This window comes from Sus scrofa, chromosome 18, assembly GCF_054392235.1.
Source record: "Sus scrofa isolate SSC_HxYL_T2T_F1_AM1 chromosome 18, Sscrofa_HxYL_maternal_Yorkshire_Landrace_v2.0, whole genome shotgun sequence".
Lineage (NCBI taxonomy): Eukaryota > Metazoa > Chordata > Mammalia > Artiodactyla > Suidae > Sus > Sus scrofa.
In genome coordinates, this window is record NC_139400.1 from 11,503,394 (window position 1) to 11,520,047 (window position 16,654).

The window sequence follows — 16,654 nt, forward strand, 5'->3', positions numbered from 1 at the left end:
GAAACTGTAAGGTATTTTATTCACACATCTTCCAAGTTACAACACGGTTTAAGGCACATTTTCCAGCATGGACTCACACAAATGGTACACACAAGAATACATTGTTTCCAACTATGTCACAACTGTTCTTCACACATGTTCCTGATAAAGCGTCACAGTGATCAGAGCAACGTGAAAAACGGGGTAAGACAAGGCAGCACCACTTCCCGCAAATTGAGTGTAGTGTGTTTGGCAGAAAACATGCAGCAGACCAACCCCGAGGAAAGCAATCCGGTCCTCTCTCGCTTTCTGAACCCCCAACGCGCGCCCCCCCCAAACCGTGACAGCTCCAGACGCCGCCTCGAGCTTACGCCTAAGGTTAGCGAGCGGTAACAAGGTCAAGGCGGCCAGCACCTCCCAGGGGAAGAAGAGGTGCTACTACTAACACTGAGCTCATGCAAAAGAGGTCCTGCAAAGGAGAGGGAGAGAAACAGACAAGGGTGAGTAGCCACGGGCGCGGCGCGGCCTCTGCGAAGCCACGGGATCCTGACGCCGCTCTTGCCAACCCAAGACCTGGAGGAACAAACGTGAGTAAGACCTGTCAAAGCAAAGGTTAGGTGTGACCACGTCAGACGAAGAGCCGCCCGCGCGGAGGCGGGAGGAGAGAAGGACCCCCGGGGAAAGGCGGCGGCGGGAGGTGTGGGCCTCCCGGGGTTTGGCGGGGAGCCCCCCGGGGTGGGGGTGGGGGGGCAGCAGGACCCGCTGACGAGGCCCAGACCCGCAGCAGCAAGCAGCAGATGAGACTCGGAACCCAGCAAAGAGAACCAGCTCAAAAATGGGAGGGAAAAAAAAAAAAAAAAAAAATCAGATTCCGGGCTGTGTCGCTGGTGAACCTGAAAACCAAACAGTGGAATTAAAGCCTGAGAGTTAACATCCTCACAGAGGAAAGACAAGTCGGGATCCCATGCCTGTGAAAAGCAAAGCTGAGTTATAAAGAGAAACGACCGCGCTCTTCGGCCCAGAGCACAAACACGTGTCGCTTTAAACATGACTCACTCGCTCTACGACAGCGCTGCAGAGGCCGCGCGATTTAAACAGCCCTTTGAAAACGCCCCTAAAAGGAAAAGAGTTTAAAAGACAATCATGCTAGAAGAAGGTCAGGAGGGCTGCTTTCTAGAGTCTACCAAATTACTAAACACAGACTACGTGAGAACCGTACACCTGCGCGTCCACTCGGTGGACAATATTAAAATGCAAGGCCGTGAGGCTTCTTTTTCAAAGGCCTGTATTTTTCCACATACCTTTCAAAATTAGTAAAACAAAACACAACGTGGAGACCTTTTTACATTCCAGTTACCTAGAAGTAAAAGGAAGAAGCAACGTCTCACAAAAAAACACCTGTCCTACCTGCCCATGTTAACTAATTATAAGATTTCCTACCAAAACGCGGCAGAGTCAAGATTATTTCTACACATTCTCTGGAAAGGGAAGGCCACGGGTGCAAAGCCGGTGACCCTTTCCCACCAGAAGGCATACCTGGGATCCAATATGAATCAGGGGCTTTTGTCTGGTTCCGGGATACAAAACCATGGGTACTTTGAATGAGGAAAATTAAACAGGTTGCAAAAAACCTTACACGAAATCCTTAGGATTTAAGAGTAAGTCAAGGCTAACTGCCTTGGGAGAGTTCATATTTATGAATGTCCAAAACAACACGTCATTCACAAGTTTTAAAAACAGTGGAAAAGGTTCAGGGAAATGCTCATTAAATACAACGAAACAGCTCAACGTTCCCTCTGATATAAACTTCCTCCACGGGGGCGCGGGGGGGGTCTCCTGCTCCTATTTTGTAAATTGCTCACCCCCCGCCCCGGCTGATGCCCTCCTAGGACACTGTCACTTAAAAACCTGTAAAGAATCAACGGTACCTTCCAAGCGCCCTGCACCCCCAAAGAAAGAAAAAGGTGCGGGGGAGGGGGGTGCAGCGCACAGGACAGGGCGGCTCTACCTGACCAAGGGGAGGAAGGGGAGTCGGGGGCCTCCCACTCTGCGGTCCGGCAGAGCCAGACCGGCCTCGGCCACTGGCTGGACAGGTGGGAGGCGAGCCGGCCCAAGGGCAGGGACAGGCACAGGACCCCTACCAACCTGACTGTCCCCACAGGGTCCCTGTCAGTCAATGGTCCACAAGCACACTGAGCTTACCTTCGTTTAAACAAGCAAATTTCAAAAACAAAAAAACAAACAAACAAAAAAACCAAACAGAACAAAACAAAAACCATAAGCGAAAAGAAAAACCAAAACCAAAAACCAAAACCAAAACAAACCAGAGGTGACAGGTTCTCCAAACCCAGCTGGCCTCAGGCCTCGTCCACCCTCCAAAGAGCCGGCCAGGCCTCCCCTGGGCCAAGAGCCAGGCGGTCCAGGAGCCCGAGGCGATGCCCTCCGCCAGGGCGTCCAGACACCTACCGAGAGCAGCGCGTGCCCGCCGGCCCGCCCGCTTCCCGACTAGACGGCTGGCCCTCTTACAGGCCGGCGTGTGAGCAGAGGCTGGCTGCTGACACGTGTCCCCACCCCCTCCTTCCTGCCTCTCGCCCCCCACGCCCCTCCTCCTGGCCCGTTACTCAACACACCCTCTCCCAGCCTCCAGTTTGCATAATGAAGCAACATGCTTTTAGAAAAAAAAGACCCCCTGGGTGCAGGACCGAAGCCCTGTCACAATGCAGAAACAGAACCAAGCACAAACAACTGTTTTTCCAGGACCTTTACAAATCGTGCGAAGACCCACATCGGAAACGGTGGTGATGGAGCCCTCCCCACCGCCGCCCCCCGCCCCAGCCCCAGCCCTGGGGAGCAGGGCACAGGCACCTCCTGAGGACGCCACTGGTCCACCAAGGGAAGGGGGACCTCAACATTTCCTCCGGGAAGAAGAGCCGCCGCTTCTCCTTCAGAAGGCTGGTAGTAAGGATGTAACAACGTGGCCAGACCGACAGCAATGCGAGATTAGGCTCAGGTAAAGCATCTAAGTGAACTTCTATTACAGCATCAAGTCAGAACAAGATAATGCAAAAGAAACGCAGCTCAGCTCCACACAAGCGCCTGCCGCGCTGCCTCGGTGAGAAACGCTGCTATTTCCTGGCTTCTTGAACTTGTGGACAAATAATACACAGATCAGGATAAATGTATTGACTTACTACCATCTTTATAAAAATCGAATATACACACAAACACATCAACAATTATGGAACTGTATCCATTAAACTTTGATAAGACAACACAAAAGAACTAACAAATAGCTAAGATGTTGTTGAATTGAAAGCATTTCCAATAACATTTTAATTTTCAAAGGTCCGTATTTACATAGTATGTTGAATGCTTCTGCATCTCATTTTAAATGCATGATAAATAAGAACAAAGATAATGGTTGCAACAGATCTTCCAAGAGGGTTCAGCTTACGGTGGCCGGATTTCCCGCGAGAAGCGCACCGAAAATAGAAGTAACACTACTTTCTAATTCTGCTTCTTTCCTTGTCCGGTTTCTCTCAAGGAAACTAAGCCTTTGTTCCCGGCTGGCAGGCACCGAGTGTGCCCGTGCCGAGCCGTGTGCACTAGGGGTGACCGTGGGGGCCTTTCTAACCGGGGCCTCACACAAAGGGCTCGGCTCGACTCCACCTGACCTACGGCCTCTCGAGAACATTCCATCCGGAAAAGCTGGCTGTGCATGCACGCAGACATCTCACACACACACACACACACACACACACGCACACACGCACGCGCGCGTGTCCTAGGCTCCCACGCCAACAGCAGGCCTTCAAGGAGCCTCGAGGGCTGCCTTGAACACCGGGCCCAAACGGGATGCGTTTCTTATCACTGACTAGAGAACCGTGCGCCTAAGTGGCTACTTTTCAGAGACAACCTGCAGGTGTGTGGTTTCAAGGCCACAGCACACTCCGACGACTTCAGAAACTGCTAAACACTGGTGAGACTCACTGCATTGCATCACCAAGTCCTGGGGCTATGACAAGCTCGGGGAAGCGGCCTGGGTCTCCCCTCGCCCAGCTTGCCATACCCCAGCTCGGAGTTTCAACGCAGCTCAGTGGGGACTGAGCCAAAGACACTGCACTCCGAACTCTGTAAACGCACCAGTACCTACGGGTGAAGACGCCCGGGCCGGGCTGGCCACACCACCACCTCCCGAGGGTCAGTCGGGGGTGGGGGTGGGGGCGTTCTGGAACACGGTGGCCAGGCCCCGCGGTGGGAGGGTTCTATCGCGTTCTATGAGCGCCTAGTGATCCTCGGAACCAACGGCTTCTAAAGAGCAGCCGCCATAACTGCCGCCACCTCCCAGACTTAGCCTTGCTCACGGGCCCCTCTGGGCTCAACACTACACAGCCTCAGGGTCTGAAATCCTCTCCTCTGCTTCCTGTAACTCAGTCTGAAAAAACAACAGAAAATGGCAACTGTGAACATAACACACAGGCGCCCGTGACGCGGGTCCCAGCTCCCACTAGAAGCCGCGACAGAGAGCACCCTGCTTCAGGGCCTTGCTGCTCCTGCCTGGGCCCGGCGGGGCCGCCAGAGGCAGGGTGTGGGCCAGACTTCCCTGCCCCTTAGTTGCAGGAAGAAAGCCGACAGGAAGTCTCAGGTATAAAAGACAGCTAAAAAATCTGCGTACGCCCAGCAGCATTGGTTCAAATAGCTCAGGCCGTTAGAATAAATCCAAGAAAATGAAACTCCATCATGAGCAGAAATACAGTAAGGCACTTTTGTCAACGTTTGCAGAACGGATCTGACCACAGACGACTGCGTGGGGAGGGAGCGTCTCACCTGAGGGTGGGCAGAGCCCCCGGGGCAGGCTCCCCGCCGCCCTGACATCACACGCCGTGTGAGCGACCAGGGCCCGCGTCCCCCTGCTCTCGGGGTCCAGTGAAGGACGGTGCAGCCTCTGCTCAAAAGGCCTTCAAAAGAGGACGTTAATCACAGCAACAACAGCCAGGTTCGCAAGAATGTGACAGACGTGACAGAGCCGAGGACACCAATATGCCACTTGGGGCTTCATTTAAAAAGAGGAAATACCAAATGGGTCTGTTACACTTGGCGCTGTCCCTGCGCCTCGCCCAGGACGTGCCGCGGGGAGGGCCCCGCGCGAGGGTGTGACCCCTGCTCTGCCTGGGGGCGCCCCGGAGCCCACCGGCCCTGGCCTTCCTCGGGAGAGCGGGACGGGGCGGTCCCTTTGCACCTAGGAGTACACAGTTGGCGCTTTAGACTACTTATAAGAAGCAGAATCTGCCACACAACTGGCACCGCTCCCAACCACCCTCAACCCTGCTCTCCAGGATACGCGACTGTCCGTCATAAGCCCCGCATTTTCATCTACGTTTGGCAAGAGCCTTTTGAGGGCTTCCTGAGAAGACAACGCAAGTGGAGCTGGTTGAGAGGATGCTTGCCTAGCCAGCACTGAAGATAAGTGCAACCATTATCAAATGTTCTCTGCGTGGGAACACTGAGAGCATGGGACGTCCCTGTCCTCTCCTCAATCTAAGTCACTGTAGTCGGTCACACAGTAAGGTCACGAAGAACAGTGTCTACATGCATCGTAAGCACTTGGAAAACAAAAGGAGCGGAAACTGTAGTTCTTGGTGGTGACACAGCATGTGGAGCGTCTAACACCTGCTCCGGTCGGCCCGGCCCTGAGTCCAGCTCTTCTGGAACCAACACTGGGCCGTTGGCTGCTCCGGACAACAGCCACGCAGGACTGTGGACGGAGCCTGAGCTCGCGGGGACTCTGCGCCCGCAGCCCCCGCGAGGAAATCCCACAGCACGTGCAGCGTCGCGGTCAGCCTCTCCTGCTGGAAATCACTCAACGATCAAGGCCACGTTTATGTGGGACAAGTCTATCATGTGCCTGCAGAAACGCAAACAGATGGGAGGTTATGGCAACCGTGCGCGTCCGAGAAGCAACCCACAGAAGGGCGGGCCCTGGCCAACGCCAGCTCCCCTCCACAGACACGAAGCCAACAGAGAAGGTGGCCTTGACGCCGAGGGCGACCGCCGGAGTCGCAGGGAGGGGACGTCCCCTCTCTGCACTGGTGTGTCTCCATAATGACATGCAAAGCCCAGCACGTGGTCCCAGAGACCGCCCGCCTCCCCCCTCCGCCCTGTAACACCAGGAATCCCTGGCTACCTGTGGAACTTCTGCTGAAACGCTAACGCATGGGCTGGTTCCTTGAACTTGGCTATGGCTTTCCGCTGCTGGGGGAGCATCTGTAAACTCTAGAGGAAGACAACAGAGAAATACGTTAGTGTCCTGTTGTATATGGAGTGACAGTGTATATCAGCACCCATTCACACATCAGATTGAATACGAAACGGAGTCCAGGCCGATCCTCAGACTCTAAACAGACAAGTTCTGTCTCCCTGGCGATTTTTCTTACCTACCAATCAAGATAATCTATCCCAAAGCAACACTTCAACAGTCACTGCCCAGCAGCACTGACCTCCACCGAGCCCGGTGGTAAGCCCTCCCCTTACCCGGCCCTCAGCCGGCCACCTGCTCTGGGAGGCTCGGCGGCAGGCCCCTCCGAGAGTTCCCTTCTGGTCGGGGGTCTTCCCGTCAGGCGATTTTCCACAGGCCCTCGCTACACTTTTAAAAAGAGCAGAACTCATCACACAGGGGGAGACCGCCCGCCGTTCAGGGCCGGGCCAATCTCCTAACTGCCACCGGGGCAAATGAGGATGTCCACACATGTCGCTGGGCAGGGTGAGGACAGCGGTGCCCATGGCAGCCGTCGGCACACGCTGGTCCCATTTTATGAGTACTAAGTGGCACCTTAAATCTTCAGGAGTTGAGACAACCATTCCTGAGGCTGCTCTCTGCAGCCCAGACCCAACAAGCCCATCAGGACGGACCCGTCCAGGGAAGGCCTCAGGCCGGACGGCGCTCACACCTGCCTCGCGTGGCCCTGAGGAGGAGGAGGGCGGCTCGTGCTTCCCCAGGGCCGGGGGCTGCAGGACCCTCGGAGAGAGGAGGGGAGGCTCGGGGGAGAGCTCGGCATTCCCAGCCCCTCTCACTTCTCCAGACCCTGGTCCTTCTCAGGCACTCTGGAGACCCACCAAGGGGGCCAGGTGGGGTCTCCTGGCCTCGGGGGCATGGCCTGAGGCGGCAGCACAGGACAGGGTGGTGGGGACCGTTTCCCGCACCCGGGCTCCCGTCAAGTGTGACAGCCAGAAAAAGTAACTCCTGGGACCACGCGACCCTGTCAAAGGGTTTATACATGTGGCTCTTCCACTTTAGAGCACGCAGAGGCTCCCGGGCCAGGGGTCAAGTCAGATCCCTAACTGCCGGCCTACACCACAGCCACAGCAACGCCAGATCCGAGCCACGTCTGTGACCTACACCACAGCCTTCATCAACGCCAGGTCCTTAATGCGCTGAGCGAGACCAGGGATCGAACCTGTGTCCTGATGGATACTAGTCGGGTTCATTACAGTTGAGCCACGACTCCCAAGTGCTCCCCATTTTAATAAACGAAACTTCAATGAGGACACATGAGTAGGAGAGATCTAAAAAAAATACCCACTTTCTAAAATCTCGCTTTTCAGTGTTTACGGAGAAGTAGGCAGTTTCATGTCTCTAGACCCCACAGCGCTGTTTACACAGACCGCCCCCCGAGGGGCAGTGGCAGAGTGTTGGGCGCCTCACCAACCGGGCCAGGCCCAGGCCCGGGCCCGCAGGCGGCACCTGGCAGCAGTGAGCCCTGGCCTCCCGGTTTCCTGAAACCAGTTTACCAGATGTAGCCTCTCTTCTCGGACTAAAAACCGGAACCAGAGGGTCTTCCTGATGCTCTCGCTTCTCACTAGGTTACTCGGACAAGTGAAGCTCAGCAACTTGGTGGTGAACTCACCCCTCCTGGCTACCCCGCCGGCACCCGGCTCTTCTGGCCCTGAAACCGCACCGGTGCTCCCGGACGGAGACCTGCCTTCTCTTCTGAGCTGCCAGCCCAGCTCACGCGGCCACTCGGGGCCTTCGTCCTGGAGGGTCTCCGGTTGTTCGGGCAGGAAACGCCTGCCCTCCTGTTTGCAGGCGAGGCCAGAGGGGACGTGGAGAAGAGCTGGCATCCCAGCCCGGGCACAGCCGGCGCACGGCGGCAGGGCGCCCCCTCGCGGCCCGCTCTCCTCGGACGTGCTTTCCCTCCTCTGCTGCGCGCGTGCGCGGCTGCAGCGCTTAAGGGCCCAGGGCGCGGGCAAGGCGCCCAACAAGCCTGCGACGGTCTCAGGCCGACTGCTGCCAGCACGGTGGCAGTCCTCACAGCAAGAATCAGAAGAACTTACCTAAACTTACTGCTCAACCAGAACAGACAAGAAAAAATGAATCTACTAGAACATCACCACCCTTAGGGCTCGGTGGGTTAAGGATCTGGCTTGGTCGCTGCTGTGGCACAAGTTCGATCCCGGCCTGGGAACTTTCTCATGCCATGGGCACAGCCAAAGAAAACAAAGCAGAACCAAATAATTATCCACATTCCTCAATTCGCAGATGGAATCTGGATTTTGAAAATGGTACACTCTTCCTTTGAGAAAAAGCACGTCTGGACGTTATCTCCTCTGGCTGATCTCACAATGAGGAAGGAGGGCCCTCTGAGGCCTCCTATCAGCGCTGCCAGCAACACGCAGACACAGGCTAAGGTGCCCTCGCCCAGGGCCCAGACGTCTCGCTTCTCAGAGCCAAGACATCTGCAGACAACTTCTGAGAGTGCCGCGTGACTCTAAGCAGTAAATAGGAGCTAAAACACTCCTGCAGGTGGCAGCTCCCTGCGTTTCTATTCCACGACCGCATTCAGGACCACCTGACCCGGCTGCCACAGACACCGCGTTCACAGGAGAAGGGCTGGGACAGCCCACAACTGCGGGCAGACGGCCGTGCTGCCAAGAAGCTTGGTCTCGTCTCCCTCCTTCGAAAAGTACCTCCTCTTCCCACAAAGAAAAAGAGCATGTGTGAGCGTCCGTGCACACACGCGTATGAGCGTGTTACGGGGAGTCTGAAATAACACTGCAGTCCTGAAAAATCACTCGAACCCCCCCCCCCCACCAAGTGCTCCCAACACCTTCAGGAATCAACCTAAAGCCAAAATGACCCTGATTCTCGTTCTTCTAAACATGCGGGAGAGTGCTCAGAGCCCCTTTCTACATCATCAGAATGCACTGTCCCAGACCCTGCCCAGGCCCGAGCAGATCCCGGGGGCAGGTGCAGGCTGGGAGCCACGGAAGCACCCGCACGAGGTGCCCCCTGTCAGGCGAGGGCCTGTGGGCCCCTGGGCAGCAGCCAGACTTCCCCATCAACCTTTTCTCTCTGGCCTTGCCGTTGCTGCTCGGAACCGCACGGGGCCCTCCCTCTGGAGGCAGAGCAGCAACGCCAGCATGCCTCCCACACCTGCTCACGTTTACACCCATCCGCGCAGCACATGTGTCTTTGGGGACAGCAATTCTGCGTTTTCCTGAACCGCGGGGCTGGGCTGCCTCGCGCCCACGGCGTAAGCGTGGCTCTCTCTGCTCTGAGGGCCTGCCTCTCCCAGGCTGCATCGGTGTCTCGTACAGACCTCCTGCAGACACACAGACACACACACCCACACACACTTCAAAGACCGCCTGTGTTACCACACGGTCCCCCTGGAATCCTTTTTTCTTTGGGGCTTATTTATAACAGTGTTTTCCGAACTTCGTGTGGAGCCTCCAATGAACAGTTTTCCCCTTTACGGTTTCAGATCCCGTGGCCAGGCCTGCATTTTCTTCAAGTTGCTGGCGTCAGCTGTAGGAAAGCCTATGTCTGACTGCACCTCGTGTTTTCCTTCCTGAACGTCCTGAACTTGAAGGTGACTGAAGGGCTTTCACTGACACCCCAGTCAGCAAGGACCAGGCGCAAGGAAAACAAAGCTTCTCATCAGTCCACCTGACCTTCACAGAGAAGGTCAGACGCTCTCATGAGACCCTACACACCTGCTCAGAGGGGCTCCCCTCTTCCCTGGGCCACCCAGGAAGCCCCCGGGATGAGGGCTTGCAAGTGCCCGGTCCCCGCCAGAACTTCAGCTCTGGGAAGCTGCCAGACTGGGTGGGTCCCAGAGGACTCCTAGGCCCCCTGCAGCCCTCCCAAGGGACCCCCACCCGCTGGCGTCGGTTGGCCCTGTTTGCCTCAACTGCAGGCCGAGGCCTTGGCGTTTCTTTCCCAGCCCCTTCCCTTCCAGGTGAGGCCAGGGAACATGAGAACCACCCTTCAGCGGGTCCTGAGAGGCGGATGGAACGCCAGACTCGCCTGCCCACAAGGCGCAGCACGCTCACACTCACGCCAGAGCCTCCTCTCAAAGCCTGGCTCCCGCTGCTGCACCCCTGCGTCCCTTCCAGAAGGAGCCCTGGGCCACTCCCTTCACTGGGGCTCGTGCGGCGAACCCGGGCGTCAGCGGTCACTGCTGCCCATGGCCAGCGCCCGCCTCTGCACTCGAGGGACAGTTACAACACGGAAACCACTCCGTGTTAGGCCATGGCCTTTCATTTCTTTATAGGGTAACAATCCTTCTTCACAACAGCTTCAGGCAAAAGCCCACCAACAGGGCCATCAAGACCACTAAGCAAAGGGGCTCAGAAGGTGTAACTACCTCACTAGCTAACCCTGAGAGTTAACTGGGCTTCGGTCTTTCAGAAGGGGCAGGAGGCCAGGGCCGCTCCCGGGACAGCACCAGCAGAGCCGCAGCAGAAGTCAGCCTCCCCTTCCCTGAGAGCAGGACCCCTCCGTCCTGGGGGGAACCGTCTTTCCGCCTCCCTCCAGGCAACTGCGCGCTAGTGCCCGGTGGGCCAGTCCTCCTGTGCCCTCTCACCTGAAACCCCACCACGCTGGGATGCTTCCTGGGTCCCTTCTGGCTAAACCTCGGTTACACTTCCTACAAAATCCTGCCATTCCTCCTTATTCTGTCAATGAATCTACACAGCAAAGTCTGTAACAGGCACCTGCGGAGAGGCTTCGGAGCTGGAGGGGCCAGCACAGCCACCTGGGAGCGAGCGGTGCTGCCATGGCTGACCGCGCAGGGACGGGGCCTTGCTCGCCTGGACAGCGCCACCTGCTATTACACAGAGTGAACACAAGGTGGTGCCACAGCCCGGCCCACACAGAGGCTCAAACCAGCAGACCAGCGCTTTCAAGTATATTTATAGTGAAACCATAATGAACTCTTGCTATAATATAAACACCTTCTTTAAATGCACACTTATCAATTTCGTTCTTCAGCTATCTAATGCTAGCAGAAGCTTATCCTGTCAGTTTGTTTCAATTAAATGTTTAAATATAGAAACTTAGCATTTTGTGAATACAGTATTTGAAAATCTGTAGCCTTCCCTCCAAACCATCCCATGGGACAAGGATTGGCAGGAAATGAGCCCACTCTGCTCCTAAGGTGGACAACCGGTCCTACTAAGTGCTAATAAATTCACCCTCCGGGACTTTTTACAGGCAGCACTGGGACCTCACACTCCTCCGTTTTAAGGACACCTGATGTAACGCCGAACACTTACTCTCATTTTTCTCTTTCTAATTAAAACAAGCCCGTAAAAATCCAAGACTGGGAGTTCCCGTTGTGGCTCAGTGGTAATGAACCCGACTAGGATCCATGAAGGTGGGTTAGATCCCTGGCTTTGCTCAGTGGGTTAAGGATCCCACATGGCTGTGGCTGTGGCGTAGGCCAGCGGCTGTAGCTCCGATTCGACCTGTAGCCTGGGAACCTCCACAGGCCGCAGGTGAGGCCCTAAAAAGACCAAAAAATAAAAAACTCCACCCAGCATTTTGTTCAACTTTAACACAATCATCTAATCCTTGGTGGGGGGACAGGAGGGGCGGGGGGATGAAGGGCAAGATGGCTCTCAAAATGCAGAAGCCCAAATTTCATTTTTAAGATGGATAAAACCAAGGTGAAGAGGCTTTAGCAAGTGGCTGCAAGCTAATTTCTGCAGCGTCGGCCTGAATCCCACCTGGGGCCGCACGAGGCAAGTGCTCGGCCACTCGCACTCGGGTCTTGAAAACGGAATCACACTCGAGGGTGCGCAGGGGGACGCAACGCCCAGACACCAGCAGGTCACACGTGGGACGCACAGCGCGACCGCTTCCCGCCCCGACAGACGCCCCGGGCTCCAGGCCTCCAACTCCAGACTCACGGCGGAGCTGTGACGTGGCCCCCACATCCTCAACCACCATTTGTTTGAGAGTCTTACCCTTGGCTCAGGATCCCCAGTATTTTCACATGTTCTCTCGTGCCGGCTCTGTCTGCGCATTAACCCACACTAGGACTGACTGTCCCAGAACCCTCTGCCTGGACGTAAGCTTCACGCCTCAGACGACCGACAAGCTGCTCCTACTACGGGGCGACCCGCTCCACTACAAACAGGAGCCTCGCGTTACGGCGTGTGGGCGAAGACTAACCCTGACCGACTCCCTGGGAATGAGCCCAGGAGGAGGGCCGGAGCAGCGGAACCCCAACAAAGAAACCGCCTGGGAAGGGCCTTCGTCTACACCTTCCTCTGGTCAACACGCAACAGGAGATGAAGACGCCACACACACTGAAAATTACGGCTATCCACTTCCCTTCCTCCTGAAGCCGGAAGAGAGGCTTAAGAGAAAACACTGTCCGCGTGATCCTCAGAAACCCAACACGCGGCGTCAACTGGGCTGCCAAAGAGCTCCCGCTTCAGGCACGGCCCCAGTGGGACAGAAGTGCACTGCTGCCGGCTGCGACTGGGCGCCAGCTGGCAGGAGAGGCGGGAGGTGGGGATGAGAGACACGCTGCTCCAGGGGCCCAGGCCACCCACTCCTCTGCTGGTTCGCCTCCAGAGCTCTGGAAGCCGGAGCGACCGGGACTCCGTGGAAATTTTTGTTCACAACAGAACAGGAGACCCATTTGCAGTCAGCTCAGCAGAGGTCTTTAAGCATTTAGAATGCGCCAGTTCTAAAACGAAGAGACCAAGATACAGTCCAAGTTATTTCGCATTTGTAAAGGCTAAAGCACGTTCCACAGGTGGGGAACATGTGAGGCTGTTTCTAGAAATTAAGGTCCAAAGGCGAAATACTTCAATATTTCTCAACTGTTATACACGCGTGTGCGGCAGGACAAAAACACGGTATGTACAGATGCTTGTGAGAACCTTCGGATAATCTGAGGATTTCCAAGGATAGTTTGTTCAGCTGGAATGAATACCTCGAAAAGTTTCTGAGCACCTGAAAATTTCCCAAGAATCTTAACTCTAAGACAAAAAAGCTCTGGTGTGACACGTGCACAGAACCCAAGCTGTCCACCTTTCCTCTCACGCATACGAAGACCGCCACGTGGCCCACCTGGATGGGTCCCACCGACACGAGCAGGCTCTTCAGCTGGGCGTCCGTCGTGGATGAAGAAAGCCCTTCGACAGACACGACGCAGGGCTGAGGCTTGCACTCCACCACTCGCAAGTTCTGCTTGTTGGGCATCAGGCGTCCCCGGCCCATGGCGCCCGCCATTCCCCGGCCTCTCCCGTGCATGATGACCTGGCAACAACAAAAGCGGCCATTTCAGTTTTAAGCTCTAGGCTTTTGTCACAGCTGCCAAGATACAAACGTGAGCCGAGACATTAGAACCCATTACAAGAGACATGAGCTACAGGGCTTTCTGTAGGTTTTATCCACCGTCAGAAAAGGATGTACCGAGACCCGGCAAACTGCCGTGGAAGAAAAGGAGGGAAAGGACGCGGCGTGGAGCCAAGCACCGTACCGGGGACACGCTCTGTGCCACCGTCACGCTGGAGACGAGCAGCAGGATCCCGGGTTCAGAAACACGTTCTGAAACACGGCGACCTGGGGCCAGGCCCCTTCGATCCCAGAACCCAACTTTCTCCCACGTTCTCAGGCCAGCACAGCCTGGCTTGGCAGGTTGTGGACAGTGCCACCCACGGCCCCTGCCCAGGCGCTGCCAGCCCCGGCACGGTGCGCCCCTCATCGTGAGCGTGTGCCCTTGCCAGCCCGGGAACCTCAAAGACAGCTGTGCAGCAAGGGTCTCCCCGAGGTGGCCACTGCAGGTCACACTTCTCCGCAGGGCTTTCCAAACAAAACCGACGCTACGACCACTGAGTGCCCCCATCCCCCACCGACATGGCATCACGGGCCTCAGGTAGGGCCTGGACCTTGACAGCTTTTAAAGCTGTCCAGGCTTCAACAACACTGTTCTGGGATCCTTTAAACAAGAGGAAACAGCTGATCATTCTGGTCTTTTTAAATCAGGTAGCTATGAAGCACCAGTGCCTCCCAGATCAGGACAGCGGTAAAGCACAGACGCAGGAGGGCCCGGGCTCACCACGTCGTCCAGACGTCCTGCCCGAATCCTGCCCCAAAGGACAAAAACGACCTCCTGTTCCATCACAGAAAAGGGCGAGAGGAAGGCAGACAGGAATCAGAACGGAACCTCAGCACAGGAATGGTTGCCACGCAAAGGGAAACAGAGAGAAAGCCGCAGCACTTGGCAAAGTTCCGCAGCGGGTGACACGACTGCCCCTGTGAGGTGAGCTCTCCAAGTGGAAAAGGACGTTTCAAGAGAAGTCACACAGGAGGACACAGGGCAGAAGCTGCAAGGGACACAGGCTGGAAACTTGCAGTAAACAGCTGTGCTAATGTTCTGACCCTAACAAGTTAGAACATCAGTAACACCCGTTACCAGAGGCCGGCCTGCACGCCAGGCACCTGCATCTGCCTAGAAAACTCACAAGAGCCCAGATGTCAGGAGAGGCCACTGTCCTCACTTCACAGTGAAAAATGAACAACCTCAAGGGCTTAACTTACGCCTGCAACCCGCAGCAAAACGCAACGCTTCTCTTTGCCCCGTGTCCTGAAGCACTGATGAGGCAGCACAGGACCCCCATCGACACCACCCCTGAAGGCCCGCAGCCAGACGAGCAGGCAGGACGGACGCGCGCACAACAGAGCTTTCTAGAAACCCTCATGTCCTCTCACCAGACAAAAGGCAGCTGGCTTCTGCAGCAAGAGGGGCCCTTTCTGTCCGTGGAAAGGCGGAGGCTTCGGCAAAGCTACAGAGAAGCCCTGCACTAGCAGCTGGGGGTGGGGGGCAGGGGACAGGGGCAGCTCCAGGACATAACAGGACGAGGCGGACACGCCGGGGAGGGTTCGCTTCAGCAGGGGCACAGACTGGACTCAGAGAGGGATCCAAGGAGGACGGAAGGAGGGAGGAGGCAGGGCGGGGGCGGCCCCCTTGGGCCGGGTAAACTTGGCCCCGACGGCTTCGCGTCTGCACACTGGGGCTCCGAGGAGGAAGCGGGGGCCCAGGCCCAGTCCTCCAGCCGCGAGTCTCTAGAGAGCAACAGGCAGAGGAGGAAGGAATGCGGGGCCGGGCTTCTGCAGGGTGGTCCCAGGGCCCAGCTCGGCACTGCAGCGGACTGCACCCTCGGTTGTAGGCAACTCCCAGAATCATGACATCAAAAGAGTCAGAAGAAAAGCGCTTGGGAGCTTTCAAAGCCGGGCAAGGACGGGGGCTCAGGACGGGAGCCCCTGTACTGTGCGCCCAGCACTGGGCTGACGGCCCGCAGGCTCCACGTTCCCAGGGGCCCAGGGAACAGGAGGTACCTTCTTGGGCGGGTGAATCCCTTGGATGCTCTTGATGGCTGGAGGGCCGGCCGAGTGCACGTGGGCCGCCACCGGTGGGTGCTGGGGCTGCGGAAGGGCCCCCTTGGTCAGCGTCACCTTGCGGGCAGGCTGCGGTCTCACTTCTGGGGATGGAGGGAGCCGCTGAGGCTGGCCCTCTGGGTGGTAACAGCCATCGCTCTCCCCTCCCTGCTGAAAGCAACAAGGCAGCACACTGGTGAGTCTCCGCACAAGCAGGCGTTCCTCCCCCCGCAGCAGGGCCACCCAGGTTAGTGTGCAACCGAGAAGCAAAGCCACCAAACCTGCCATTTCACCAGAGCTGCCAAGGAAGCGTCTCATGTGACAGGCATTTGGGGTTTGGTAATATTTTTGAAATTTGAAACTAAGATCTTTAATTACTTCACCCACTCAAGACGTCTAAAATTACTAAAGTACTGCTTAGTTCAGTGAAGCACTGCTTCCCTTCAATGCCACTGCAGACTCGCATGACACGCCTCGTCCACTTCGTGAGCCTCTCAGTAAAATCTGACAGTCTGCAGAAGCAGTGGTGCTAAACTTCTGACTCCCACTCGAACCCGCTGGAAGGGAGTCGTCGCCCCGACCCCTCCCGCTGTCCCACTGGGGCTGGGGTGAAGCCTCGGTGCCTCCCTCCCCGCGGACACAGCCCTGGTCACCCCGCCTCCCGCCCAGCCGCAAGCGCCCACACATGCACGGGCCTCTGGTCTCAGGCCTGTCTGGAACGAGAGCGGCCCAGCCAGAGCTCTGGGAAACTCAATGAGGAAATTCCAGAGACGGAAGTTACCGCAGGCCTAGGCAGGTCCTGCTCGTGCGGCTGACAGGGACTGACAGGGACGTGAGCGACCACAGGGAGGAGGAGCTGGGGCTGGGAGGGCGCGGCACCCAGGTGCCACTCCTTCCCAAATGGCTGGCAGACAGACCACTAAGCTCTGCAGCGACGGGGTTGCCTCCCTAAGCAATCAGGTGATGAAAGAAAAATAAGAAGAAAAGCTGAAAAACACT

The 16,654-nt window shown here is 56.6% G+C and overlaps 1 protein-coding gene and 1 long non-coding RNA gene across 7 annotated transcripts in view; one reads left to right on the plus strand and one right to left on the minus strand.

The window, feature by feature from the left end:
* RBM33 (RNA binding motif protein 33) overlaps positions 1 to 16,654 on the minus strand; it is a 111,436-nt gene continuing 94,782 nt past the window's right edge. For 2 of the 6 annotated variants that reach the window (XM_085005061.1, XM_085005059.1), the window contains 4 exons: positions 15,617 to 15,823; positions 13,346 to 13,534; positions 6,164 to 6,252; positions 1 to 5,884 (listed from right to left, as the gene is read on the minus strand). In XM_085005061.1, the coding sequence (XP_084861187.1) occupies positions 5,836 to 5,884; positions 6,164 to 6,252; positions 13,346 to 13,534; positions 15,617 to 15,823 (534 nt within the window). In that variant the 3' untranslated portion in view covers positions 1 to 5,835. Of the gene's footprint in view, positions 5,885 to 6,163; positions 6,253 to 13,345; positions 13,535 to 15,616; positions 15,827 to 16,654 lie in introns of all 6 variants that reach the window. The other 4 variants (XM_085005060.1, XM_085005058.1, XM_085005063.1 and 1 more) reach the window with 2 other exon arrangements.
* On the plus strand, positions 4,267 to 11,319 carry LOC146394859 (uncharacterized). Its single transcript, XR_014833434.1, has 2 exons — positions 4,267 to 6,493; positions 9,741 to 11,319. It is a non-coding gene; the product is annotated as an uncharacterized LOC146394859 (long non-coding RNA).